Source organism: Engystomops pustulosus, chromosome 3 (assembly GCF_040894005.1).
Source record: "Engystomops pustulosus chromosome 3, aEngPut4.maternal, whole genome shotgun sequence".
Classification (NCBI taxonomy): Eukaryota; Metazoa; Chordata; class Amphibia; order Anura; family Leptodactylidae; genus Engystomops; species Engystomops pustulosus.
This window is the reverse complement of record NC_092413.1, coordinates 144,719,787-144,746,538: the sequence shown is the minus strand read 5'-3', so window position 1 is coordinate 144,746,538 and position 26,752 is coordinate 144,719,787. Positions and strand designations below refer to the sequence as shown.

The window sequence follows — 26,752 nt, the reverse complement described above, 5'->3', positions numbered from 1 at the left end:
GGCTTGGTGTACCGAATGCAATTTTATTAAAGTTTTAAAATTGGTTTTATGGGGGGGGGGGGGGGGTATAAAAATTAAAAATAAAAATATAAATATTTACAACGAGTAAATATCTTTCCCACTAGTTGCCAAACTACAACGTGGTTAAGAATTGTAGCCGGTATAGTAGCGGTGCAGCACAAACTACTGCAGCACTAATTTAAGGAGCTATTCTACTTGACATATAATGGGACCCACTGACCCCAAACAGAATAAGGCTATGAAATCCACGCATTGTGCTACATAAATAAAATTGACAACTCTGTTATATATAGAATTGTTTTCCCTAAATCTTCCTCATCTTTTCCCTTCCTTGGTTGAACTTAATGGACTTCTGCAATTTTTTTCAACCGTATAAACTATGAAACTATTTAAAAATCAAACAAACTATGAAACATTTCTGTGCAAGGATAGTGTGACAGCTTGCATTTATGAGCAAAGCATTCTTCAATGAAATACAGTAATATAACCTCTTCCAAGACATCATTACACTGGCTTTCCTACTTACCTTACATCTGCGTAACAAAGCTCGAGCTATGCACATTAGCTGACGTTCTCCCACTGAAAAGTTCTCCCCATTCTCCAAAACTTCAGTTTCAAGTTTGAGAGGTAGTTGGGCCACCTAACATGAAGACAGATAGGTAGAGATCTAAACACCAAGATAGATGTGCAATTTCTTCCCAACCAAATACATTTCTCTGACAACCAAGTATATGTATGTAGCAGGCATGGCCTACAGGTTCTTCTGTGACTTTATGCATTTGTTTTGCAGATCAGTGTAGGAAGTTATTCATTAGCCTCATTCCTTTTTTTCTCTTGAAACCCATGGTGCAACTTTTAAACATCACATGTATCCTTCTCCCTTCCCAATGACAATGGCAAGAATAAAATGTTTGTAAAATCCCTCTTACTTATTCTCCAGCGATGCAGTAATGATTTGCAGCGGTTATCCTTCTTTTAGCTTATTATGTGTGGCATTATCAGAATTTAGTCTTTAGTTGAAAACATTTAGTTTGGCAACTCCAATGCATGCTGTACATATATGACTGGTCAGATGAGCTTGAAAACACATTAACTTACACAATCTTTCATATGTGTCCTTTCAAGGGCATCCCAAATCTGCTCCTCGGTGTACTGGTTAAATGGATCCAAATTGGAACTAAAAAAAAAAAAAAAAAAAAAAAAAAGAAGATTTAAAAGTATATAAAAATCAGAATATGCTTCAATGCATCCGACCCAAAACAACTCCATACACTACCTACAATATAACACACCCTTGCCAATTGCTGCTCCTTCTGGCATTCTAAAATAATTGCAGGAAATAAAGAGCAGCCAACCACTCACCGTAAACTTTGTTTATAATTTTCAATTTAAAAAAAATTATATATAAAAAGGGATAAAACTTAGGTAGCCTACTACTGACCAAGTCTGACCCAGAAAATATAAAATGTTCTTACCGAACAGTGCCGCTGAACAAGACAGGTTCCTGGGGTATAATAGATAGCTTGCTGCGTAGATCTGCTAGGCCAATGTCACTAATATTTACACCATCTATTTTTATACAACCATTAGAAAGCTCCACAAGTCGAAAAAGGGCCATGCCGAGGGAACTCTTCCCTATAGGATACAATGAAAACGGAAAAGAAACGCATTTAAAAAACAAACAATGAATGGTCCCATCACGTTTGCATTAATTATATCCCAATGTCTCCAACTTCAGCTTTATAGGGTGCCAGTAAAAAGGTAACTACCAACTCATATGGTGGACATGCTCGGTAGTAGCTAGACTGTCTCCATAGACGGTCTTATGTCTTCCCCTTTGGAATACAATAACTAGGATGGATGTGAACACACAACCTCCATCACCTCTCCTCTCTCTCCAGATGTCTGCGTCTTGAATGTAGCAATGTTTGTTAAGTGCATTCATTGTATTACCGTATTTTTCGGACTATAAGGCACACCTTCAATAAATGCTTGCTAAAATGCCTAAGTTCATATACATTGCACCTGATTATAAGGCGCACCTGATGATAAGGATGATTGACCAGCAGGTGGCAGACCTGTGCACAGTGCAAGGCAGCTGTTGTCTTTAAGTGCGGTTCATATAGAAGGCACACTGGACTATAAGGTGTGCCTTTGATTTCTGATTTTTTTGAGCGCCTTATAGTCTGAAAAATACGGTATTTGTAGGTCATGAGTTTTTATGGGGTGTTTATACTTAAAAGCCTAGTAATGAATACTCTACATGTAAGACCCCCTCTTTCATGTGTGACCCCCTGCGCAGGGATATTGTAGCTGTGAGGATTGTATAGCTTATCAATGGCGTTCTTTAATAAAATTATTTGAAAACTAAAAACTATGAACAGAGCAACAAAGGCATTATGTTAGAGCACAAGGCATTCTGTACACCAAAGAGATTTCTCACCTGAGCCAGTTCTTCCCACAATTCCAATCTTCTCTTTTGGCTTTATGGTAAAAGACACTTTCTTAAGTACCAAGGGCAGGTTCTCTCTGTATCGCATTCCTGCAGTTTCAAAAATGATCTCTCCTTCTTGTGGCCAATCTACAGGTGGAGCTTTGTTTTTAATTCTGGCAGGAGCTTCAAGAGCCAATGTCTACAAGAAAAATAAAGATTTACTCAACACAGAAATGAAGATCTGAACAGTTATCATGTAGATACACACATGGTTATAAAAGTTTAGCAGAAATCTAAGTTACACACAGAATATTACCTTTATGTAATGGCTGATTCGTTCTACCGATGTGAAGCGAGCTTCTGTTTCTGATGCAAGTCTGACTGTGAACTGGAACAATCCTGTCAACTGCAAGAAAAATTAAAAACACTTTGGTGCACAATTCACACAGTCATGATATATCAGTCACAATGCTATCCCCGCCGATGCACGATAAACTCAATGCAAAGGGTTCTAGCATCTCGAATGCAAGTATTGGACAGTTCAGGACAAGACAATAAGGTATTATGGAATAGCACAAGAAAATTCCAGTACGGCACTCACCTGTACGGCATATGACATTGCAAGTCCTGCATATGCTGGAGAGATATTCCCATGCATCAGAACAATCATAAGGCCCGTGGTAGTAATGAGGGATATACTTATTATATCAAGACGAATGGCCAACCAGCGCATGGCACAGTTAAACAGATAGAAGGGGGCTTGGTTACTGTCCAACAACTCCTGATACCTGAGAAATAAAAACATATGAGAACCAACAATCGAGTAAAGCCACTAAAACAAAAGCTTCTATTCAGCAAGAACTGGTACTAACCTGTGCAAAAACTCGTGCCCTTTGTTATATGCATGAATGGTGGAAAGTCCCTGAATGCTAGACGTTATGTGTGACAAGAATGGACTTTGAGTAATGTTGTCCAACCTCTTCAATTCCCGAATGAACACCCTAATAAAGGAAAGAAAATACATTTTACTATTATGCAAAAATGCAGGGAAATTGATGAAAAAAAAAAAAAATTGCCTAATTTTCTTTTGGGACCATTTATTACGGCTTTCGTTAAGCATACTAAATGACACCTCTTTTATTATTTGGGTCAGTGCGATACCAAATTTATATTGGTTTTATTTGTTTTTATTAGATTTAAAAAACAAAAATGTAAATGTGTAAAACATTCTTTATTTTTGCCATATTCTGCAGCCAAAACTTTTTCAAGTATTGGTGGATGGAGCGGTATAACGTGTTAACTTTTTGCGGGACATGATGACATTTACCATTGATACCATTTTGGGGGCTTTTAGGTGTTCCAAAATGGCAAAAAAGTGGCATTTCGGACATTTGGGCACCATTTTCTGTTCCAGGGTTTAATGATGGCAATAACCATCGATATATTGAAAGGACTTATGGGACATGGCAATACCCAACAAGTTTATTATTTTTATTATTTTTAAAAGGCAAAGGGGGAGATTTAAAAACTTAAAGGGTTTTAAAATTTTTTTTCATTTTATTTATTTTTACTATTTTTTTTTTTTAGCATGGCAGGCAGGAACCTTACCGATGAGCTATACTCCAGTACTGGTAATTTGCCTCTCATGGAAGGTGCTGTATGCATCCTCTCTGTATACAGATCACTGAAGACAGTGATCCAATGGGCAGTTACAATTAGATCACTGTTATCTGTGATCTATATTAAAGAAAAGCAGGGAACACATATTATGTGTTCCTCCCTAAATGTGCCCCTGTAAGAAGAAGAAAAAAAAAAAGTTCCCAAACCGCAGCAAATGAATTAAATAATTTTATTAATTAAATAGTCCACTCTGTAGACAGTAAGGCTGCATTCAAACAAACCGTATGCCCACCAGGCCGTAGCTGCGCAGGCATTGAAATACAATTGAAATATATTGGGTACTGGCCGTAACACGGGGACATGTCATTTTCCCGTGTACGGAGCGGTATCACTCCGTGCGGCCATCTATTGGGGACATATGTACAGCCGAAAGCTTGCGGTTGTACATGCGTCCCCCACATGGTTGTGTGCATGTGGCCTAAGGGTGATGCCACACATGGCGTTTTGAACACGTTTTTGAGCAGTCCGTTAAAAAACGCACTTTTTCCTTGTATTAATAGACGTCTTATAACACTATATATACGCTAGGAGTTATACATTTATTAGTGAAAATTTCGTACTCCTCCTTTGTTAAAAATACTCCTCAAAAATTGTGAGAGGAGTACTATTACCCTTCTGGAAAAATGTTAGTGCGACCTCTGGTGTCAAGGAAGTTTCTGCAGTGGTTTTTCCCATTGTTTGCTTGTTTTCACGTTGTACAAGGGATTTATTATGGTCCTGCACTTGTGTTCCATGGGCTGAACCTGCTAATCTGGTAGTAGACACATGTGGTGCCACAATCTCTCTCTACTAATCGTAAATAACCTCTTCAACTAGTTCAAATAAAACTGAAGATGTAGCCCATGCAAAACAAGCCTGTAACATGCCTATAAGCAGTTGAGTACTTGCCTGGAAACCACATGTAGAATAGTGAACAGAACAATAAGTGGTCCAACGGCTACCAGGAACCATGGGAAGACACCAGATATGACTCCCAAACAAAAGAAAACTAGTATGACATTTTGTACAAACATTTCAGCTTGAAAGGGAAGGCGGACATCAACTGCAAAAAAAAAAAAAAGATAGAAAACATGTTGGTTAACATAGATGGGCACAAGGTTTGTAAAATGTAAGTCTTATGACTTGCTTGGTCATTGTTCCAATTAAACTCAAACTAAAATTGAAACATTACAAAAATTAAAATCGATTATTTTTTTGATGCAAGAAGAAACATTTTTGGAAACAAAGTAATATTAACTGTGACCAAGCTAACAAGCACAGAAAAGAAGTACATTTTATTATCATGAGTGCTCCAAAAATGCAAAATATTCAATTTACCTTCATCCATATCTTTAGAAAATCTATTCAGCACTCGACCTGTTGGGGTTGTGTCAAAGAACTTCATGGGGCTCCTTAGAATACGCCTAAAGAGTTCATCATGAAGCTTAGAAGAGGCTCGAAGAGTACCCTGAAACACATGAAAAGAAGGAATATTAGTTATACAAGTACAACAGCCCAGTAGGGCAACTACCTGAAAATTCATTACCTTCACAAAGACAACGCCACGGACAGCTTTCAGGATAAGCATGACAAGCATAGACAAAGCATAGATGCCAGTGTAGTAGAGCACATGAGGATTGTCCTTCATGCTGTTACTGACCACAGTTTCATTGTATAGCAGCACTGAAGTATTCTGCAGGAAAACAAAAACATTGTGAAAAACACTTTCTACAACAAAGGTCCAGCTGCAATACTGCACTAGTATTACATATCATACTTTTTCAATAGACTGCAGTTTTATTGATATATCAGATAATCTTACCCCACTTCCTTGCTTAATCCAATAACTTAGCCACCAATTGCTGAATGCGGTGCTTCCAACATTGAGCACAAACAGAGACATGATGACGAAAAAGGCAAAAGGACCTCCAGCTGCCTGGATATAAACACCGTATACAGACCAGGGCACTGATCCTTTCCCTTTCTCTTCCATCTGCATAAGCTGACCTGTCGATTACAAAACAAAAATGGAAACACGTCGGATGTAAAAAAAAAAAAAAAAAAAATTGCAAGTATTTTGAAAGAAATCCAAGTAATTATAAGTATGTATCCTCTCAAATGTCTAGTTATTCTTGCCAGACATTACAATATACAGTAAATATTGACTATGGCACCACATTAACATAAATATTATCTTCAGTGTCAGAAATAACACTGTTTCTCCATAACATAACCATTTTCCATAGCCCTTCTCAAACAAATATAGTTTTCAGACTTGCTAAACAATATATTTTAAAGAGAACACAGGCACATCTTGCTCTCAAAACCATTTGGATATCATGTACAGCAACTGTACAACTATAGAAAATGTGGTAGGACCTTCGTTTTTGGGGCTAGATGTGCCTGGATCTCTTTAGGTATGCCTGGAAGGTAGGCCCCATATGGGGATAGTAGCAGCATAACACTGACACAATTGTGTGTACCTAAAGACGTGACAAGTTTTTCTTATATGGAGCTTCCATTATGCAGTCTCCCATAAATTTAAAAAAAATAATGCTAATTTAAAACTAACATACATAAGAAAGACTGATGAATATGTACATCAGAAACAGGAAATTACATTTTCAAACCAGCAACATTCCTACATGGAGATTAACCCCTTCCCGTCATTTGACGTAATAGTACTGCATCGCGGGAGGTGCGTTCCCGCAAAATGCAGTACTATTACGTCAAGCTTCTGGCCCCGGCTCCTGAACGGAGCCGGGGCCAGAAGCTGCGGGTGTCGGCTATATGTTATAGCTGACAACCGCCTCTAACACCCGCGATCGGAGATTTCTCCGATCGCGGGTGTTAACCCCTAACACGCCGCGGTCGCGCTGACCGCGGCGTGTCAGAGGCATTTAAAGTCATTTAAATGCGAATCGGACCCCCCCGCGGCGCTTACCGGGGGGGTCCACTCCTCCGATCGCAGCCCCAGGACTGCCGGTGCCCGGGGCTGCGCGATCCTCATCTCGGTGCCGGGTCCGTGCCTCCTGGCAGGACCCGGCTGTAAGACACTGGGCATGCGCAGCATGCTCAGTGACTTACATTACACAGTGCAATACATCTGTATTGCACTGTGTAACCTGTAAAAAAGCTTGAACAAGTGATCAGAAGATCACTTGTTCAAGCTTAGATGTCATTAACTGTAAAAAAGGAAAAATAAATAAATAAAGGTTTTTTACAGTAAAAATAAATAATAAAAGAAAGTGAAAGTCCCCCCAAACACCACATTTCCCTTTACACAGGTAATAAAGTATAAAAAACACTAAATCACGAAAAACCCCCACTTATTTGGTATCGCCGCGTCCGTAACAATCTGTACAATAAATCCTAATCATAATTGGACCCGCTCGGTGAACGTGGTAAAAAAAAAAAACCCCAAAAACTTGCCAAAAATTAAAACTTTTTATCAAATTCCTTTGCAAAAAATGTTCTAAAAAGTGATCCGAAAAAGTTACAAGCACCAAAATTATACCGATAAAAAGAGCAACTTGTCACGCAAAAAATAAGCTTACAACCAGCTCCGTAAACCAAAAAATACTATAATTATGCCACTATAAAAATGGCAATACTAAAACAAATGCAATTTTTTCTATTCTAGTTTTCCTTCAATAAAATTGGACAAATATAAAATAAACTATATAAATGAGGTATCACCGTAATCGTAGTGATCCGTAGAATAAAGATAATATATTATTGTTATGCTACAGTGAACAACCCCCCAAAAAAATGCTAAAAATCCAAAACAAGAATTGATGATTTTATTTTCCTCCACACGTAAAAAGTTAATAAAATTTCTTCAATAAGCTAAAAACCCACTAAAATTAAGTTTTTTTTACAGTGCATCTCGTCTTGCAAAAAATAAGCCCTTATTTGTCTAAATTGCTTAAAAAATAAATAAAGATTGTATAGCCTATTCCCAACGAGCGTTGTTATAGAACGGTGCGGCAGGTAGTGACTTTCCAACACCGGTCAGGGTAAGACGGCGGCTGTTCACTGATCGGGGTAAGACGGCGGCTGTTCCTCACAGCCATCCATCCTGCCCCATGAACCAGAAGGGTTACGTCCCCCCCACACACCCCCAGTTTATTATCGCTGCTACTGGCTCATCAATTCAGACGAGCCGATAGCAGCGAATTTACTTATGACGTCAGTAATACCGATCACCATGTCTGTAGACACGGTGATCGGGGCAGGGTGGCGGCTGTTCCTGACAGCCACCAATTTTGCCTTGCGGTCCAGAGGGGTTTTGCTGCCCCCCTCTGTCCATGTTTGCCACTATTTGCTGGTCGATATGGTCCAGCCAAAAGCAGCAATATTCGTCACAATGGGCATCGCTAGGGTGAATAAGAGCAACACTTGGTGATAATTTCCCTACGAAAAACCAAGATATGGTACAAAAGTGCGGGCCGTGCACATTGTACAGATGCTGCTGTATAACTCTTACGAGCTGTTCCAATGTGCAGGTCCTGCCGTATCATTTCTCTGTTTTCAAGAGAAAGATATTAGGAAACTAATATTGGGACAAGAAGGACGGGGCCCCAGTACCTCTGGTTTAGATGTTCCAGGACAGCATTTTCCCGGTGAATTCTGCTGCTTCTAATGGTAGGACTCAATAAAGAGTCTGTTCCAAAAGAGGAGTTAGGATGGACACTACATACTACTAAGAGACCTGCGACAACTCCAGAGTGACAAAAGTTTAGTTGGTCCCTTGGTATATTCTACCTCCTTATACACTAGACATTCACAATTCACGCCCAACCTATTGTGAATTAATTTCGGTAAAATGAATAATTGTAACAACTGTTATGTCCCGTTGCTCCCTATAACCCTCCATTATTTCATAAGGGGCGCCACATAACGGGCACTGAACTTTCCAGAAATAATTGCAATTTCCATCTTGGACTCCATTGCACATCGTATTTGGAAACCACCTATATGTTCAAAATGCTCATTTCACCACGTGTATTACACTACGCCACATATTACACCTTGCTATATTCCCCAAGGGGTGTACATTCAACAATTAGGGTCACTTTTCAGGTTTTCCTCTGTTTTGGTACCACTACGTCTCTCCAAATGTATCCTGACACATGTGAAGGATTTCTTACAAATTTGGCCTCTAAAAGACAAACATCCCTCTTTTCCTCTACTGTGCACCCATAAAGCATTTTATATGCACATGTGGGGTACTTCTACACTCGGGAGAAATAGTTTTACACCTTTTTTGGGGTTATTTAATATATTATCCCTTGTAGCTTACATAAATTAGGGGTAAAGTGACATTTATAGGAAAATTTTCACCTTTTTAATGATTCGGGCCTAATTGGATCATTCACCTGTAGGGGCAAATACATATATTACACATTGCAAAATTCTCTAAGGGGTGTGCATTCAAAGATTAGGGTCACTTTTCGGATTCTTATCTGTTTTATACCACTAGGGTTCTCCAAATGCATGTCAAACATTTCTGTCAAATTTGGCTTCTAAAAGGCAAACATTCCCCTTTCCTTTTACTGTGCGCCCATACAACATTTTATATACACATGTGGGGTACTTCTACACTCGAGAGAAATAGGTTCACACATTTTGGGGGGTTATTACATTTTTTTATCCCTTGTGGCTATATAAAATTAGGAGTAAAATGACCTTTATAAGAAAATGTTCACCTTTTATCTATTTAAGTCCTAATTAAATCAAACACCTTTACGGACAAATACACATATTACACCTTGCTAAATTCTCTAAGGGGTGTGCTTTCCAAAATGGTGATACTTGTTGGGGTTCCCCTCTGTTTTGGTACCACTACGGCTCTCTAAATGCATCCTGACAGATGTAAAGGATGTCTGTCAAATTTGGCTTCTAAAAGGCCAACGCCCCTCTTTCCCTTCTGAGCTTCACTGCGTACCCATACAACATTTTATTTGCATGTGTGGGGCAATTTTATACTCGGGAGAAATGCTAGTACACATTTTTTGGGGTTGTTTCATCTTTAATGCCTTATGGCAGTGATGGCTAACCTATGGCACTGGTGCCAGAGGTGGCACTCAGAGCCCTTTCTGTGGGCACTCAGGCCATCACCAGAGAGGACTCCAGGTATCTTCCTGCAGTCCCAGACAGCCAAGGACTTGCTGTGCACAGAGCTATATTAAAGTGACAGAGCTACCTGGGACTATTTTCTGCTTTATTGGTGTACTCAGGGTGCTGGTATCAATGAAAACTGTGACAGAGAAGGGAGTATAAATCACAAATTAAATTTCTGTGTTGGCACTTTGCGATAAATAAGCAGGTCTTTGTTGTAGTTTGGGCACTCGGCCTCTAAAAGGTTCGCCATCACTGCCTTATGGGATACAAAAATTAGCCGTAAAAGTGACTTTTTTGGGAAAATGTTCACCTTTTTCCTTTTAGGGACCTAATTGAAGCAAACACCTGTAGGGGTAAATACACATATTACACCTTTCTGAATTCTCCAAAGGGTGAACTTTCCAAAATGGTGACACTTGTTGGGGTTCCCCTCTGTTTTGGTACCACTAGGGCTTTCCAAATGCATCCTGACACATGTAAAGGATGATTGTCAAATCTGGCTTCTAAAAGGCCAAAGCCCCTCTTTCCCTTCTGAGCCCTACTTTGCACCCATACAACACTTTATATGCAAAAGTGGTGCAGTTCTGTGCTTAGGAGAAATAGTTTTACACATTTATGGGGTTGTTTCATCTTTTATCCCTTGTGGCTTACAAAAATTTGGGGTAAAAGTGACTTTTTTGAGAAAATTTTCACCTTTTTTCCCTTTTGGGGCCTAATTGAATCAAACACCTGTTGGGGAAAATACACAAATTACACGTTGCTAAACTCTCCAAGGGGTGTACTTTCCAAAATGGTGTCTCTTGTTGGGGCTTTCCTCTGTTTTGGTACTATTATGGCTCTCCAAATGCATCCTGACACATGTAAACTTTTTCAGCCATATTTACCCTGCAAAAACGAAACAACGCTCTTTCCATTCCAAGTGCCCCCCTGTGCCCGTACAGCAGGGTACAGTGACAAAATGGGTATTGGCATACTCAGGAGGAATTGCCCTCAACATTGTAAAATGCATTTTCCTTTTTAACCCATTGTGAAGGTGCAAATTTTAGTGTTCAATGAATCTATAGTAAGATAAAATTACATTTCTCTAATTTCACTTTCATTTATCTTTCACGCTCATGAAACGCTCAAAGGGTTAACAAAATTCCCAAAGGTTGTTTTGAATATTTTGAGGGGTGTAGTTTCTAAAATGGTGTCATTTGTGGGGGGTTTCTGTCATGTGGGCCTTATAAAGTCACTTCTAACTAAATTGACCCTCCAAAAGTAGGTTTTGATGATTTTCGTGAAAATCTGAAAAATTTCACCTAAAGTTATAAGCCTCCTAACATCCAAAATAAAGGAAAAGATGTTTGAAAAATGATGCCAAGTTAAAGCAGACATATGGAAAATGTTAGTTATCAAGTTATTTTAGTGATATGACCAACTTTCCAAAAAGTAGAAAATTTTGAATTTGGAAAACATTGTTTTTTTCAAAATTTTTGCCAAATTTCCATTTATTTCATAAATAAATACTAAATATATTTATTAAATTTCTCAACCAGCATGAAGTACAATGTGTCACGAAAAAACAATCTCAAAATCAACTGGATATGTTAAAGCGTTCCAAAGTTATAACCACTTAAATAGACACATGTCAGATTTTAAAAAATGGTCCGTGTCAGGAAGGTGAAAAGTGGCTTCAGCGTTAAGGGGTTAATATTCTCATTTGTTAATTGTGGCACACCACCAAGAAATCTATAAATAGTTTACCATCTTCTTTTTTTGTGACCTTCTCTTTCTTCACAGACCCGGGCTTGTTTCCTTTGTCTAAAGGCTTCTTTAATGAATTGCTCACAATCTTTTTGAGACTCACCTGCACAGATAAAATAAAATATTAGTTAAGATTTGGCAAAGGCAAAATAACATGCAAGAACAATGCAGAGAAAACAAGCGATTGCGCAGAAACACATTGGGCATCCTGTGAATAAACATGCCCCTGTGTAAAACAACAAGTAGTGAATCTGGCAAAGGGGACCCCGGGAGTGTATTGCAATAAAATTGGGGATTCCCGTTGTGCTAGCTTTAATCTCAGGATAGAACCATAATTTGATCATTCTATGCAAGAAACCAGTCTCCAATACTAAATTCTCCCAAGTGTTAAATCTATTCTCATCTTATGAGATAAAATAAAGCAGATATCAGCTCAAGTCCGCTCTTTATATGCCCACACAGCACAAAAGATAAAGCCAACAAAAATGCATAATTATGAATCATTTGTATTCACAAGAGGAAGATTTTATATTATTACATGAAGTGCATTAATCCCACCTTGCAAGTAGAGATATATGGTAGTACAGTTTCCTATAACTCTCCTATAAGGGAAGACCTTCATATACAGAAAAATGTGTCATCTGGATACACAAGAGAGCAGTAACTTTGTGAGGGCTTATTTTCTGCATAACAAATTTTACTAAGTGAAATTATTTAATTATCCCATGGTGTGTACTGGGAAGGTGAGAAAAAAAAAAAAATCTAAATGTGTGGAAATTTGCAAATGAAAAAAAAAACATTTGTTTCACTTTCTTCTGTGCTCAGTTTTTATGGCTTACACTGTCCACTCCACATGATACATCTACTTTGTTCTTTGGTTTGGTTCAATCACGGTGATATCAAATTTATACAGGTTTTATTGTGGTTTAATACATTTTTAAAAATTAAAAGAATGTGTACAGGAAAACAAATTGTTTTTGCCATTTTCTGACGCTAATACCTTTTTCATACTTTGGTCTAGGGTGCTGTTAAGGTGTAATTTTTTGTGAGATGAGCTTTCCTTTTCATTGCTATTATTTTGAGGACTGTGCAACCTTGTAATCAGTTTTTATTCTATTTTTATGGGATGTAGAATGGTGTAAAAGAAGATTTAGACATTTAGGCACAATTTTCCGTTCTGGGGCCCACAACTGAATTTAACCCCTTTCCCACCGCAACCCTTTTTCGTTTTTGAGTTTATATTTTTCACTCCCCACATTAAAAAAAACTTTTTTTATTTTTCCATGTACAGAGCTGTGTGACAGCTTATTTTCAGCGTAACAAATGACACTTCAAAATGTTGGTATTTAATATTCCATGCCATGTACTGGGAAGCGAGAAAAAAATTCCAAATGCAGTGAAATTGGTAAAAAAAACGCATTTGTGCCGTATTCTTGTGGGCTTGGATTTTACAGAATTCACTGTGCGCCCCAAATGACATGTCTACTTTTTCTTTGGGTCGGTATGATTACGGGGATAACAAATTCCTATAGGTTGCATAATGTTTTCATACATTTAAAAAAATTAAAACCTCCTGTACAAAAATTTTTTGGGGGATTTTGCCATCTTCTGGCGCTATTAACTTTTTCATACTTTGGTGTATGGAGCTGTGGGTGGTGTCATCTTTTGCGGATTTTGATGACATTTACAATGTTATCATTTTTAGGACTGTACGATCTTTTGATCACTTTTTATAGAATTTTAAATTTTTTTTAAAAATGACAAAAAAATGCCATTTTCGACTTTGGGCGCGATTTTCCGTTAGGGGTTAAACGCAGTAAAAAACAGTTATCATATTTTGATAGATCGGGCATTTTCAGACGTGGCCATACCTAATGTGTTTATGATTTTTACTGTTTATTTATATTTATATGAGTTCAAGGGAAAAGGGGGTGATTTGAATTATTAGGGTTTTTTTTATAATTTTTTTTTTTAAACTTTTTTTTAATTTTTATTTTTACTATTTTTCAGACTCCCTAGGGTACTTTAACCATAGGACGTCTGTACGATCCTATCATATACTGCCATACTACAGTATGGCAGTATATGTGTATTTTACTACTCATACATTACAATGTGCTGATAGCACATTGTAATGAATGGGTTAATCCGAAGTAGCTTCGGGTCTTCGTGAGACCCGAAGCTACCACGGCGACAGATCGCAGCTCCCCGATAACGTCACGGGGAGCGACGATCCTCAGAAAGCCACCGGCAGCTTTCCCGGCGGCGATTAGCCCGAAAACACCCACGATCGGTGCCGAAACCGATCGCGGGTGTTACCAGTAAGCCTTTGCTTACAATATACCGCTCCATGCATCAGGACCCGACATGTGACGTACTATTACGTCACATGTCGGTAAGGGGTTAACACATACATTGTAATTTTTACTGTTTATAACGTTTTATATCAGTTCTAAGGAAAGGGGAGAGATTTACATTTTCAGGATTTTTTAAATTAAAATTTTTTAAATTTTATTTTTACTATTTTTTAAGACCCTCTGAGGTACTTTAACCCTAGAGGGTCTGATCATTTGTACCATATACTGCACTACTACTGTACTGCAGTTATACGGCATTTTTACACAGAATTCATTACAATGAAACTGCAGATGACGTCACGGGGAGCGACGATCGCTACAACCGTCTTTTCAATGCCGCAGCCAGCATTGGAGGGGTTAATACTCTCGATCGGTGCTATATGCAGCAAACCTCACCTATGTATGAAGAGGGCTCACCTGGGGAACCCTCTTCATACAACCCCGGCACCTCTGCGCCTACAGTGTAAAAGGGTAAAATGATTATGAATTTAATGCTCTGTCAAAGTAAACATAAGGCTGGATCGATTCTATGAGAATACACACGGGAGCTATTAAAGCCATGCAGAATACACTCAAGCAGAAGTCTCTCACAGTGAATACCTCCTCAACTTGGAGCACTTGACTTCTTGTAAAGAAAATATTTTAGAGGCAACTTAGGACTGTTGGGAAAATGTGAAGGGAAACTATAAAAACAGCACCATTTAGTAAACTTTCAGCAAAATTATACTGACATTATTTCTCAACATGTGAAGTAAATCAATGATATAATTTAATCTAAAAACACTTCTGCCAGGGCCAGAGGATAAACCATAGATGCAAAACTAACCCCACCAGGATAAAGCTGCCACCAATGTGCAGAGAAAAAAAAATGTCTATTTAAATCAAATCCTGTAAATTATTTGTAGATGCATAGTTTACAATACATTAGAAAAATCCACAGAGATTAAATCAAATAAGCTTACCTCAATATGAGGTGCATCCCCTAGCTGGAAGTTGTTAAATATTGTAGCATATTCTCCATTGAGCTTCATAAGATCCTCATGTGTTCCCCTTTCTGTGATGCATCCTTCCTTCATGTAAATGACTTCATCACAGTCCACAAGGTACTGGAGGTAAGAAGCATTAAAGAGGGCATAGATTGACAGAAGGCTTGTCAAATTTCATCATATGTTCAGGATAGATCACCCTGGCACCACTCTAACCATTACCTGAAGTTGATGGGTGATAAACAAAATAGTTTTAGATTTCATGTGCTTTTTGATGGCACTGTTGAAGATGTGGTTTCCTACATGGGCATCTAAGGCACTGAGGGGATCGTCCAGAATGTATATGCTGCGCTCACTGTAAAGGGCCCTTGCCAGACTAATTCTTTGCCTCTGGCCACCACTCAAATTGGCTCCACGTTCTCCAATCTATGAAATAAATAAGATACATACAGTGGACCATGAGTATCACAATAACGCAGTCAAGGTCTTCATGCACAGCATAAAATTTGTTCTAATAATCTGAATGGGGTGGTTTCTATTTCTGCGAGGGGAACCAATTTTCAGTTAAAGAAATTTTTTAAAAAACGGTGTCAAAAACGGTTTTAAAAAAGTGTCAATTTTGGGGGGGTATCGCCAGAAGGTGAGTATTAAAGGGGTTATCCGGGTTTTAAAAATTACCTAGGGCCAGGCTGGGGAGGGCTAGTTAAACATAATAAACATGTACTTCCCTCGTCCGGCGCCGCTGATGTCCCGCGCCGCGGTCCCTTCGATCCGTGCCCCTGTTTGTTTACAGGGGCACCGAAGCCGCGCACAGGGAGCTTCCGGGCTGCGATGTGGCCGGCTCCTCCCATCCGTCCCCATCTCTCAGCGTTGTAAGCGCTGGGAGATGGTGTCGCATGGGAGCACCGGCCGGCCGGAAGCTCTCTGTGCGCACTTGTAACGAAACCGGCACACAGAGAAGACCGGCCGCGGCGCGGGACATCGGCAGCACCGGAGGAGGTAAGTACATGTTTATTGTGTTTAAATAGCACTCCCCAGCCCGGCCATAAGAAATTTTTTAAACCCGGATAACCCCTTTAAGTTTATTTTTTTTAATGTGCTTAACATGCAGGGGGCCGGCTGGCTGTATACTACCCTCGGCTTATTCTTGAGTCAATAGGTTTTCCCAGTTTTTGGTGGTAAAATTAGGGGTCTCTGCTTATACTCGAGTATATACGGTAGTAGGTATTGTGTTAAAGCAGTAAATAAAGAAATATAACAAGACATACAGCAAACTATTGAACACACCTCTGTCAAGTCACTATTGGGCAGTATTGCCAAATCTGGTCTCAGACAGCAAACGCTTAACACAGTGTTGTACCTGAAAAAATAAAAAATAATGAATATTGCTTTGTTGCATTATTACTTGAACGAATTCCGTAAGTAATATTTACAATGCGACTTGAAAGTGGATCTGGCATTTTTATTCCAATTATACACTCACCGGCCACTTTATTAGGTACACCATGCTAGTAACGGGTTGGACCCCCTTTTGCCTTCAGAACTGCCTCAATTCTTCGTGGCATAGATTCAACAAGGTGCTGGAAGCATTCTTCAGAGATTTTGGTCCATATTGACATGATGGCATCACACAGTTGCCGCAGATTTGTCGGCTGCACATCCATGATGCGAATCTCCCGTTCCACCACATCCCAAAGATGCTCTATTGGAGCACTCCAATCTTCTACTGTCCAATTTCGACGAGCTTGTGCAAATTGTAGCCTCAGTTTCCTGTTCTTAGCTGAAAGGAGTGGCACCCGGTGTGGTCTTCTGCTGCTGTAGCCCATCTGCTTCAAAGTTCGACGTACTGTGCGTTCAGAGATGCTCTTCTGCCTACCTTGGTTGTAACTGGTGGCGATTTGAGTCACTGTTGCCTTTCTATCAGCTCGAACCAGTCTGCCCATTGTCCTCTGACCTCTGGCATCAACAAGGCATTTCCGCCCACAGAACTGCCGCTCACTGGATGTTTTTTCTTTTTCGGACCATTCTCTGTAAACCCTAGAGATGGTTGTGCGTGAAAATCCAAGTAGATCAGCAGTTTCTGAAATACTCAGACCAGCCCTTCTGGCACCAACAACCATGCCACGTTCAAAGGCACTCAAATCACCTTTCTTCCCCATAATGATGCTCGGTTTGAACTGCAGGAGATTGTCTTGACTATGTCTACATGCCTAAATGCACTGAGTTGCCGCCATGTGATTGGCTGATTAGAAATTAAGTGTTAACGAGCAGTTGGACAGGTGTACCTAATAAAGTGGCCGGTGAGTGTACATGATAAAGGAATTAAAAGTATGCACAAAGATATCAGGGCAGAATGCTGCCCCGAGCGGGTATCGCCTCTCAAATTATATCTTTTAGACCTGTCCTCATAAATACCATACCAAGTATACATCACTATTGTGGTAATACAAGATGCATTCCAATTAGTTTAATAGGCCAAAACGTTATCAGTTTACAGTAAATGGTTGTCAGAAACATAAAATTTCACAACATACAGCTCTATAAGCCCGGTTCTCAGAAACAAGTGTTCTACAATGTCAGCTATTGAGGAGAATGCAAAGTCATCTCTGTTTTCTACTATAAATTCAAATAAGGCAATCTGATTATACAATTTTTATTTCTGCAGGGACAGGCAAGTTTCTCAATCTCTGTAGGTCTACTATTTTAACAGCCGTTCAGAAATGTAGTCCACGTGTCTTCTTTTGAACATAAGAACCTGTAGGCTAGCAATGACTTCATGAGTTTTATAGGCTATGGGACATGAGCAGAAAAGAGGTTGGTGAGTTATAACATCACCCTTGGTATGATTACAGTGAAATGTGATATGGGATCACATCGTGAGAGGCCAGAATGGAGGTTTCCTTTACAGGAACATGGGAAGCACGTATGCCACATATGAACAGATCCTAAACACAGTTTATGCACTTAGATTTTGTGCATAAGGGTTTGTTAAAATACTTAATCAGATGGAAATAGAGTTCACAATCCAGTTCAATCAAGCAAGCAGATTATTTCCTCATCTTTATTTTGTATAAAGGCAATTTAGTGACTTGTTTTATGCTCCAGTTCAAAATGTTGACTATAAGAGATAATTTTATAGAAGTGGACCTTGTTTATAATTCATATATACATGAAGAAAGGGGTAAAACAAAACTAGGTACAAGCCACAGACTGGGAGAAGTCAGTAGCCCATTTGTGAAACCTCATATTCAATGTGTGAATTAAGACAATATATGCATACCTTTCCTCATCATAATCTTTTCCAAACAGAATGTTGTCTCTTAAAGTGGCATTCAATATCCAAGCCTGCTGAGCAACATAGGCAAATGACCCATTGACAGCAATGCTGCCTTCCAAGAGTGTCATCTGTGAAGAATAAAGAACAGTCAGGCATTTTGGAGATGGGAAGAGAAATGACTTGAGATATTTGGGGAATAAAGTTGGTTCATTAAAGGAAATTTGCCATTTGTTTTATGCATTGTGAACAAAATATACCTTGAGAAAGCTGTAGATACACTGATGCAGAAACATATCTTGTTTAATCCCTGATCTGAGTGGTTTTGTTTAAAAAAACAATTGTACATTTCAAAACCTTGGGAAGGCCGACTGCTGTACATAAACACATTACTGTATATACTCGAGTATAAGCCGACCCGAGTATAAGCCGAGGCCCCCAATTTTACCACCCAAACCTGGGAAAACCTATTGACTAGAGTATAAGCCGAGGGTGGAAAATGCCTCCCAGTATACAGCCTGCCAGCCCCGTTCGCCAGGCACATAAAAAAAAAAAAAAAAAAAAAAAAAGAAGGTCTCCGGCCTTCTGTGTTGTGTCAGCCGGCAGATACGCGTCCACGTGAGTATGGAAGTTTTTTTGCTTTTTTATTGACTCGTGTATAAGCAAAGGGGAGGTTTTTCAGCACATTTTTTGTGCTGAAAAACTCGGCTTATACACCAGTATATACGGTACATGGACCTTCCTGAACTGCCCAGACAGGGCTAATTAACCCGAGCTCGATGACTCGTACACAGCAGCTGGTGGATGGTGCAGGTATTGATCACTTCTACATGTCAGGCACAACACAGTGATGACGTATTCTCCACTTATGCTGGGCAGGACATGGCTGGAGAATATAATTTTACAATTTTTTTTGTCATCAGCAAAACCACTCGATTCAGGGATTAAACAAGATATGTTTCTACATCAGTGTAGCTACAGCATTCTCAAGGTATGTTTTGTTCATAATGCATAAAAGTAAATTAGTAAATTTCCTTTAAAATAATACTAAGATAACTAAATAGATCAGTACTGCTTATTAAAAATATGCTCAGTAAATGTATCCATGAAACTACATAAAACTTCTATATGTTTTTGGCTTTATTTACAATGTAATATTGGTTTTGGACTGCACTACAAAATTGAAACCCTATAATTACACTATATTGATGAAAAATGTATATTTTAATACACCCTTACATTTAAGTGGCTGGAAAAATATTTTCATAAATGAAAAGTACATAAAAGGAAATCTACCATCAAAATCCAGCATGATAAAACAGGGGTACTTTTTCGTAGATTCAGGCTCTGTGACTGTGGTAAACTTCTTATATTGGTAATCCATGGCCTCTTTCCTTCTAAAAATCAACTTCTAAAATTATGTTAATGAGCCCTAAGGGCTCAGGTGGGTGTTTCCAGAGCCCATCATTGTTACAACCTGTGAAGCTATGGCAATGAGCAGAACTGGTCTCGCCCTACAGCTGCACTTCCTGCTGATGCTAGATTACGCAGGTGGGGAGGGAGCAGGGGGTTTGGCGAGTCATGTTCTACTCATTGTGAACCTGTGAATCTGCAGCATTGATGGGGCTTTGGTAACACTCCCAGAGGCCTTCGGTCTCATTAGCATAATTTTGGAAGTTGATTGAGGAGGAGGGAAGCCATGGATATCATCATGGCCCGCCTCCGGCCATATACATCGAGAAGCTTAGGCTGGTGCCTGTCCTGTGCCCACCCACTCCACTAGCAGCTGCGCCCCTCCACGATCACATGTTGTGGAGGTGGCATAGTCTCTGTAAGAATCGCAAATTCTTTCACTACCCAAGGATTTGCAATTCTTTTACAGCTTCTACGCTAGAAAACTGTCGTAGAAGCAGTGATAAATTTCCCCCTTAAGTTTACCAGTCACAGTGCCTGGAATTATGAGCAAGTGGTAGATTGCGATGGTAGATTTTCTTAATCTTTAGTTATATTGCGCCATCATATTCTGTAGCGATTTACAAATCATAGGGGACATATACAAATAAAATAAGACATCACACAGTACAAACAGTCATATGGAACAATAGGAGTGAGGGCCCTGCTTTCGTGAGCTTAGAGATTATTTTCTTTAACTCTACCAATTATAGTGCCTTTAACATTTTAAGTTTTGTCCATTTCCTGAAAAACCCACCAAAGTGATGTTTTTTAGTAATCGAAAAAACGAACCACGAAACAAATACCCACCAGAAATTCTGTTATGTACATTGTGCACAGTAGAAGTGTGCCAACACCTGGTCATAAACCATTATTCCCCAGATAATTACTGAAGCCAGGGTTTGGCTGAGCAGTTATGTGGCGTATGAATGTGATGATAGTCATGTTCCTCAAACAACAAACATTTTATGCATTTATCAAGTACATTACCTGTCCCAGTATAGCAGAAATTAAGGATGTTTTTCCACTGCCCACACTACCACATATCCCAATGAGCTTGCCCTAAGAAACAAACAAGAGAGAACAATAAACTGTTAAGTGATTAACCAAAGCTAAACCCAATAACACGTTTCATTTTTACAGCCAGTTAAACAGAGGAATACTAAATTGATAGTTAGTCATTACACAGTACACAAAATTGGAACCAAGAAAACAAAATAACTATTGGCATATTCATATGTGGGTAACATGACAGAGAACCCCCATCAGGTCATAATCTCTGCACAATTTTACAGCAGCTGCAGAGTGAATGAGAGAAATCTATTCTACATGCAGCACAAAAAAATCTGATTTGAAATTCACCTGCAGTGCAGATTTGTATTCTGAAGGTCTTCAATTATAAAATGTGGAATTCAGCCTTTTCAAAACCAAAGAAACTTACTGTTTATCTGCATTATTTCTGCTGCAGATAATTCACAGATTGTCCACCTTTAGAATTATTACATGCTTAATTATTATAAATGTATTGTTGTAGGTCCGATGTAGGTGAACTTTCCATATAACTGCCAAATTGCAGTATGCAGTATTACTAGCAATAATGTTGACCCAACATCTGGGCTGCCATTCTCTAACAAAGATACAGTGCTGACAACACCCCTAGGTGTAATACAAAGTGTACTGTATAGATTGTAACCTACCGTTTCAATCTCCAGATCAATGTTGTATAAAGCCCGCTGAAGCCTCATACTTGGTAGATGGATATCTTTGCCTTCTTCGTCGGGGCTGGTTTGCTCATCATTATCCACCAGTAGATGTCCTTTCTGCTCTGTTAGAACAGTCTGTGGTCCATCTTTTTGCAAATTAGTCTTCTCTTTCTTTCCTTTTGCCCCCTTCTTATCTTTTTTCAGTTTGGGGGTTGTCTTCGGAGAGCACTGGGTGCTGGCATGGGAAGAATCCCATGCTAATGTAGCGTTTTTCAGCTGAATGATGATGTTTGGGCAGGATGGCTTTTTCTTTACCATGTGAACCTCTTCCATTAGAAATAAACTCTGATAAGAGGTTGTGAGAAAGGTGCAAAGATGAGACAGCAGGTCAGGTCTAGGTCACTCAGGAGGCAAAAACATCAGGCTATACAGTGGAAGGAAGCTGCTGCGGAGCAAAAGGTAGCTCATTAGAGTCAACTAACTTCATATTAACGGTGCCTGGGAGCATTTCTGGATTAACACTTGAATTCTACTTAAATCAGGCAGTCAGAGAATCTGGATAATTCCTAACTCTCATTAGGAGTGTGGCCCCGTACACTTGCAACAAACTCAAACCAACAACACCTGAATCTAGAAGACATGCAGCAAATGCAAAATTACCAATGACCTTACTCAAGAATATATAGAACCTATTATAAAAACCAGCTATCCACTATTTCTGCCTTTTCGCTATACCATGTGTAGCTGCACCTAGTAGACTTTCCACTTACAGCCATGAGATTTGACCAGGAGACCAATCTGACTTGATTTGCTAGAGCTGAAACAAACGACTGTTAGTTTTTTTTTTTTAGCTAATTAAAAAAAGAGCAGACATGCTCTTTTGGGCCTACGTTACCTTCTCAGTAGCCCATAGGTGCCTCTGCCTTTTCCAGTGTAACTTTAACCTGCATGACATAACTCTACGTATATAGACCTAAAGACTGGTTAAGCACAAAAAGTGAGTTGTTTAAATAGAAACATCTGCAGAAAATTCCATCTTTTTTGACTTGATGGCCAGGAAATATGCAAAGTAATAGTTAAATACTGTTACCTAAATGAAACAGCATTATTCCCAGTAAGAATCAAAGTGGCTAGTACATTTTAGATGCCTAAGACTTCTAAAAACCAATAGTTAATTCTAAATTACAACTTTTCAAACCCAATTAAAAACTGGGAAAAAAAAATAAAAAAATCAATGGCAGTTTTGGATACCCCCTGAACCAAGCTGGATCAAGTCTGAGGACCACAGCTTACCTTAAATCTTTCCATAGATACAGAAGCCTCAGACAAAGATTTCACGGAGAACGGAGTCACCTTTAACGCAAAGGTCATGGAATTGAACACCGTGACAACTGTAAATGCCTAGGGAAAAAAACAAAAAGTAAATTCAATAAAATTAACTTCTACTTTCCCAACAAGCTTTGCCAAGTTAGAGAATAACTTTGCCAGAAGCCACGACAACTTGCTCTGTCTTCAGGATTTACCAGCATTGAACACTGGTTGCACGGACCTCATCGCATTGGATGAGCTGCTCTGTATTCAGTAGAGTAAATCCAGCAGACCACGGAGCAAGTTGGTTGGAACAAACATGCTCATGTGCAAACGACATTAGGTCGCAGTTCTGAGTCCCTAGAATCTATTTGGGCTGGAATAATGGCTTCCTCTGCTGCAGAATAGAAGAGATTTGTGCATTTTCATCAAAATCCATGGTAGCCTGTAAAGATTTGTCATGCAGTCCCACAATATATCCCATGTCCCCATAGACAACTGAGCACATTCTCAAAATGCTTTCATGATAAATCAGGCTATTTTTAGTTCTAACAAAAACTTACTGTATATACTAGCGTAAAAGCCAACCTGAGTATAAGCCGAGGTACCAAATTTAAAAAAACAAACAAAAAAAAAAAAAAAAAAAACAGAAAACGTATGGTGGGAAATTCAGCGGATACTAATAAAATGTCCAATAGTCTCCCAACATCAATAAAATGTCTAGCGGTCTCCCTTTATCAATAAAATGCCCAGAGCACCCTTAAAAAAATAAACATAGTACTCAACCTCCAGCATTTACCCCTGGCACTTCTTCAGTCTCCCGACCAAGTAGGCAGATACAACTCTATGTGATCTGCTGGCGCACAAACCATACTGTCAGCAGGCAGAGACACTGCTCCTGCAGATTGCACAGATACTGAAGAGATACTTTGGGAAGGAAAGGACGTGACAGGGTGTGTAGTACGTTTATTTTTTTAAATACTCTTGCATAAGCCAAGTGGGGGTTTTACAGTACAAAAAGTGTGCTGAAAAACTTTGATAACTTTGATATACCGTGTATACTCGGGTATAAGCCAAGTTTACCCTTTTCTCTATGTCGGCAGGGTGTATCCAATGAGCAGCGCCCCCCCCCATAACAAACAAACAAACAAAAAAAAAACACACACACAATCTTACTCCTCCCACTTAGCCTCTCCCCTCTGTACATCATTACATTCTTTCATTGTTAGAACTAAAAAAATAAATAAATAAAGCCTGATTTATTATAAAACTTTTTGGGGATGTGCTCACAATTGTGTTACTAGAATTATTTTGGTATCCTTACAGTTCGGATAATGGGGGCACCAAATTAAAGTTATATCCTCACATAAAGTGGACAGCTCACAGCAGGGAGAGTGAGCACACACATAGCAGGTGTTCAAAAGGGTCTATTAGCCCTGTGTTTCAGACTTCTTTATTTATAGGAATCTCCTGGTTTCCCCCCCTTACAGGCTAAGTATAGCATTCCACACACACATTCCCTTGTTTGTCTAGCAAAATATGTTAAGAGAGCAAGGTAGGAGTGTCCGAGTCAATAGCTGTATCTCACAGTGACCTCATATGTCTATTTACATCTGATGGTCACTGGACAACTGCTGAAGTGATATAATTGGCAATATTGTATTAATAATTAGCTTTCACATTTGTCTATAGGGGACATGGAGGAGAAAGAAAAAAGTAACAGGTTTGCTTCAAAGAGTAATCATCATTTCTTCAAATGTTGAAACAATGTTTTAAACACTGAATTAAAACCCATAATGTGCACACATATGAAGGGAAGTTATAACTAAAACAGTTACCTATATGTAACTATATGTTACCTGGGCAGCGGTGAGGTCATATCCAAGCATCATGTGCACAGAAAAAGTGACCACACTGGCAATGACCACAACAATGGGAGCAACTCCCACAGTGATGCTCTGGAAATATCCGGCTTTTTCAAGAATCTTGCGTTCATTTTCTCTTATTTCTAAAATTAAAAAGGAGGTGTATAGAAACATTACATCAATGTTTTCAAACTCATTTCTGAAAAACAATGACTGCTGCCTTCTACATATATGGCCTGTACAACTTACATGGACCAAGACAGCACATTTTACAATTCTATATACAGGATATGAACATTTTAACGTGTATTTTAAAAAACATGCACACACACACACAAAAAAAAAATTCATTGTCACACAGGCTGCAGAACTCATCATGAATATGCCGGATAGAAGGGCATAGGTACGTGTAGCAACTTAATAAAATGTACAGTAGTATACAGAATATATGCAAAACTAGAAACAATTTATCAGTGCACATCTACTACTTTTGATGAAACATGCAGCAGGTTCGTATTGCTGAAAAACAGCACTGCCTTATATTGAAAAATGTTTTTAAAGCAAACAAAAATCCTGTACGAATTTCATTAAGTCTTCTGGAGAGCACTGTACTCACTCTGGACGTTTTGAGAGAAGGCTTTCACCCAGGCGTACATCTTAATGAATTTGATGTAGTTAAGGACCTCATTCATTTTCTGAACACGTTCATCAGTGACCGAAACACATTTCCTTCGGAAGTATGCAGTAAGCCTGGATACAAACATCTGTGCCAAAAAGAGAAGAATTATTGTTATGGTGTGAATATGTACTTCCCCAATATCATCACAAACATCATTCAATTTAGTGGGAATACGGAAGCTTACATTCCAATGGTCACAATACTTAAAGGACATCAGTCACCAGGAGGAAGGATTGTAAACCAAGCACAGTGACATTGTGGGGTGTGCTGCTTCTGGCAGGTCCGTTCTTCTCATAGCTTCTAATGTCCTAGTTTTTCCAAAAAAGGCTTTAAAAATGATGCGAATGAGCGTGAAGCACTCTATAAGTGTTAATGGAGCCTGGATCCCCTCAGGCTCATTTGTATAATTCAAAGCCTTTTTTTCTTAAAAACAAGAGTAAAAGGAAGCTCCAAGAAAAGCAGATCCTGCCAGAGGGGGTACACGCCAGTATATCAGTGTGCTTGGTTTACAATCCTTGTAGGTTTCTTTTCCCCATGTCTGCCCTAGAACTATGCCAAGAGCTTGGTGCCCTTAATTTCATTGGACTTTGTATTTAAGACGGCGGCTGATGGCTGGTTCAAGCAGCCGAATTTTTATTTATTAAAATTATTTTATACTGTTCACTCATAAAGAATGGCTAGACTATTATAAAAAGTTCTTATACCTCGTGTCACCCTTTACAGACTAAGCTTTTGCGAGCAGGACCCTCACTGCTATTGTTCCAAATGACTGTTTGTACTCTGTAATGTATTATTAAATTTGTATATGTCTATGATTTGCAAAGTGCTAAGGAATTTAATGGCACTATATAAAGATTATCATGATGAGGTTTGGAGTCCCCTTATTAACAAATCCTACTAAATATAACTGCATACAGCCATTTCACTGCTGCCTTTGACTTCTAATACAGGTTTCCTTCTGTCTATGCTGTGTAAGATGTTAAGGTTTAAAAGGGTTGTCCTGAGGTCGAAAAACATGGCTGCTTTATTCAAAGAAGTGCTTCTTCTTCTGGGTGGTGTGTAGTATTGCAACAAAACACCATTCATCTCAACATAGCGGAGCTGCAATGCCAGCATAAAAACCGTGGTCAGATGTGGCATTG

At 39.0% G+C, this 26,752-nt stretch overlaps 1 protein-coding gene across 4 annotated transcripts in view; it reads right to left on the bottom strand.

Moving 5' to 3' along the window:
* Window positions 1-26,752, bottom strand: part of ABCC5 (ATP binding cassette subfamily C member 5) — a 56,979-nt gene that overhangs the window by 3,213 nt on the left and 27,014 nt on the right. Inside the window, exons 8-28 of one of the 4 annotated variants that reach the window (XM_072142412.1) lie at window positions 25,548-25,695; window positions 24,926-25,074; window positions 23,052-23,159; window positions 21,753-22,103; window positions 21,046-21,117; window positions 18,610-18,734; window positions 16,617-16,689; window positions 15,552-15,755; window positions 15,306-15,449; window positions 11,987-12,089; window positions 5,937-6,121; window positions 5,661-5,807; window positions 5,453-5,582; window positions 5,024-5,177; window positions 3,328-3,456; window positions 3,057-3,243; window positions 2,772-2,861; window positions 2,465-2,654; window positions 1,497-1,656; window positions 1,120-1,198; window positions 548-661 (exon numbers count right to left, since the gene is read on the bottom strand). In XM_072142412.1, the coding sequence (XP_071998513.1) occupies window positions 548-661; window positions 1,120-1,198; window positions 1,497-1,656; window positions 2,465-2,654; window positions 2,772-2,861; window positions 3,057-3,243; window positions 3,328-3,456; window positions 5,024-5,177; window positions 5,453-5,582; window positions 5,661-5,807; window positions 5,937-6,121; window positions 11,987-12,089; window positions 15,306-15,449; window positions 15,552-15,755; window positions 16,617-16,689; window positions 18,610-18,734; window positions 21,046-21,117; window positions 21,753-22,103; window positions 23,052-23,159; window positions 24,926-25,074; window positions 25,548-25,695 (3,042 nt within the window). Of the gene's footprint in view, window positions 1-547; window positions 662-1,119; window positions 1,199-1,496; window positions 1,657-2,464; window positions 2,655-2,771; window positions 2,862-3,056; window positions 3,244-3,327; window positions 3,457-5,023; window positions 5,178-5,452; window positions 5,583-5,660; window positions 5,808-5,936; window positions 6,122-11,986; window positions 12,090-15,305; window positions 15,450-15,551; window positions 15,756-16,616; window positions 16,690-18,609; window positions 18,735-21,045; window positions 21,118-21,752; window positions 22,204-23,051; window positions 23,160-24,925; window positions 25,075-25,547; window positions 25,696-26,752 lie in introns of those variants that run through there. The other 3 variants (XM_072142413.1, XM_072142415.1, XM_072142414.1) reach the window with 3 other exon arrangements.